Source organism: Odontomachus brunneus, unplaced genomic scaffold (genome assembly GCF_010583005.1).
Source record: "Odontomachus brunneus isolate Ranch 3 - 2012 unplaced genomic scaffold, Obru_v1 Obru_scaffold_147, whole genome shotgun sequence".
NCBI classification, from domain to species: domain Eukaryota; kingdom Metazoa; phylum Arthropoda; class Insecta; order Hymenoptera; family Formicidae; genus Odontomachus; species Odontomachus brunneus.
In genome coordinates this window covers 875,980-878,145 of record NW_022639597.1, presented here as the reverse complement: position 1 = coordinate 878,145, position 2,166 = coordinate 875,980, and the positions used below count along the sequence as shown (strand labels likewise).

General features: G+C 36.4%; 1 protein-coding gene across 1 annotated transcript in view; it reads right to left on the bottom strand.

Annotated features, from left to right (window-relative positions):
• Positions 1-794, bottom strand: part of LOC116850501 (protein crossbronx homolog) — a 9,670-nt gene extending 8,876 nt beyond the window's left edge. The window contains exons 1-2 of the mRNA XM_032828856.1: positions 647-794; positions 383-580 (exon numbers count right to left, since the gene is read on the bottom strand). Of these exons, the coding sequence (XP_032684747.1) occupies positions 383-397 (15 nt within the window). The 5' untranslated portion in view covers positions 398-580; positions 647-794. The remainder of the gene's footprint in view (positions 1-382; positions 581-646) is intronic.
• Positions 795-2,166: the final 1,372 nt, after the last annotated feature.

The window sequence follows — 2,166 nt, the reverse complement described above, 5'->3', positions numbered from 1 at the left end:
TATTCATTGTATTGTGATTGGTCAGTTTCATATACATGTAATGACATGTGTTGCATAGGAATATAATTTGAAAACTATAATATAAATATATATATGTATATATATATATATATATATATATATATATAAAAGATAAATCTTCTTTTTGTAATATACATAGTCTATTGTTTATATTATATGTATTCTCAAGAAAAAACAACTTTGTAGAATATGGTGGTAAATCAAGCGCCAAAAATAATAGATACATCTACTGAAAGGTTTAAGAATAAAAAAATGGCATCATGCATACTCAAATCTGTATATACTTACATAATTTATCATTAACAATTCTAATTTTACAAGTACTATTCAAAATATAATTATTAATAAACATAGATGTTACCTTGATCCCTGACATGACAAATTTTTTTGAAAGCAAAAATCTGTTAATATCTTCTTATATCACATATAACTTTCGACAGATATCAAATAGTGTCATTTGAGCTATATAATTCTGATTGACATATCTATTGATGAGTTACATTTAATAGGTTAGTCTTAGCTAAATGGAGTTTGAACTTTGGACAGAACTTCGTCTTGGCTATAAAAAAGATATTAATTTTTCATAATCGATTCTATTTTTAAAATAATACAAATAATAAATTACCTTGTGAGGTTAAAAAGAAATGATACAATAAGTAAAAATCCAATTTTAGGACTGAACGGCGATATCAATTTTTTCATTTTCAAACAATGGTTGCGTTCAGCAGAGAAAACTGCTTTGCAACGGGAGCGTCCCGATTGACCACGGTACGATTGGACACAACCAACCGATGAAAAGAATTATCTAGTGAATTACTAGGTCGAACCAATCATTCAATCTGTGTCCAATCGTATCGTGGTCAATCGGGTCCCACCCTTTTGCAACTGTTGTAAAATTCGTGAATCTGATTGGAGTATGCTCTTAATTTTGGTTAAATCCAAGAGTGTACCAATCAGATTCACGAATTTTACAACAGTTGCAAAGCAGCTTTCTCTGCTGAACGCAGCCAATATAACCAGAGGAAACCTATGAACAGGGTTGGCAAGTAAAAAGATTTGTTTGCGTTGCATGCCCCAACGTGCTCCTACTCGCTTCAATGCACTCTGATTGGTCCGCGTGATGACGTGAATCAAGCAGAGTGTGTTGGAGCGAGTAGAAGCACGTTGGGGCATGCGACGCGAACAAACCTAAATACTTGATGTAAATTACATATAGCATGTTCAACTGGCTCTGAGTTAACCCACGCTGGGTTATTCAGCCTACGTTTATTGGTCGAACAAATACTTATAAGCTTTATGATTGGCTAGTAGAGACTTATGACGTCATTAATCGTTCTCGGAGCGATTAACCCAGGGCCAGTCGAACACGCTAATGGCTCCTGCACACAGGACGCGGTAATGCTTGCCACGCGACGGAAGTCCGCGCGAAAGCCAATCAATATGTTGTTTTTCCGTAAGAGCTAAAAGGTTATTACGGAAAGCAGCATATTGATTGGCTGTTGCGCGACTTCCGCCGCGCGACAAGCATTACCGCGTCCTGTGTGCAGAAGTCATAATAGTTTTAGGGTAGAGTCCCATTAGAGAGCACGTATTTTTGCGTAACGCGTAACCGCGTAACCAATCACATCTTTCTATTCTTTTAGAAGTTCCAACAGAAATACTATACGTCGCAATTTATTGGTTACGCGCTTACGCGGTACGCGGAAAATATATGCCATGGGACTCCACCCTAAGACCGACGTCCAATGGGGTGGAAATTCTCCGCAGAACGGAACACGCGGAACCAGTGTGACCAATCACAACCGTTCCGCTTTTTTTGTGCCGCTTCGCTATAATCTTAACGCTGTAATTTTGCAGAAAGGATAAAGATAGTTGCGGATAACATATCTTAACATATCTTACATATCTCATTTGCTCACTGCAATGCAGTTTGTAATGAAAAATTTATATAACTGAATATATATATACAGGGTGTTCAAAAAGTCCCGGACCGGTGAAATATCTCGAAAACTAAGCATTTTAGAAAAAAATGTTTCAGATAAAAGTTGTGGCGTTTAAAAAGATGTATTTACTGATCACATCAGTTTGACCTTGGGTTGCGTAGCGAAGGTCAGGTCAAGGTCACATTAATTTTTTTAAATGGAA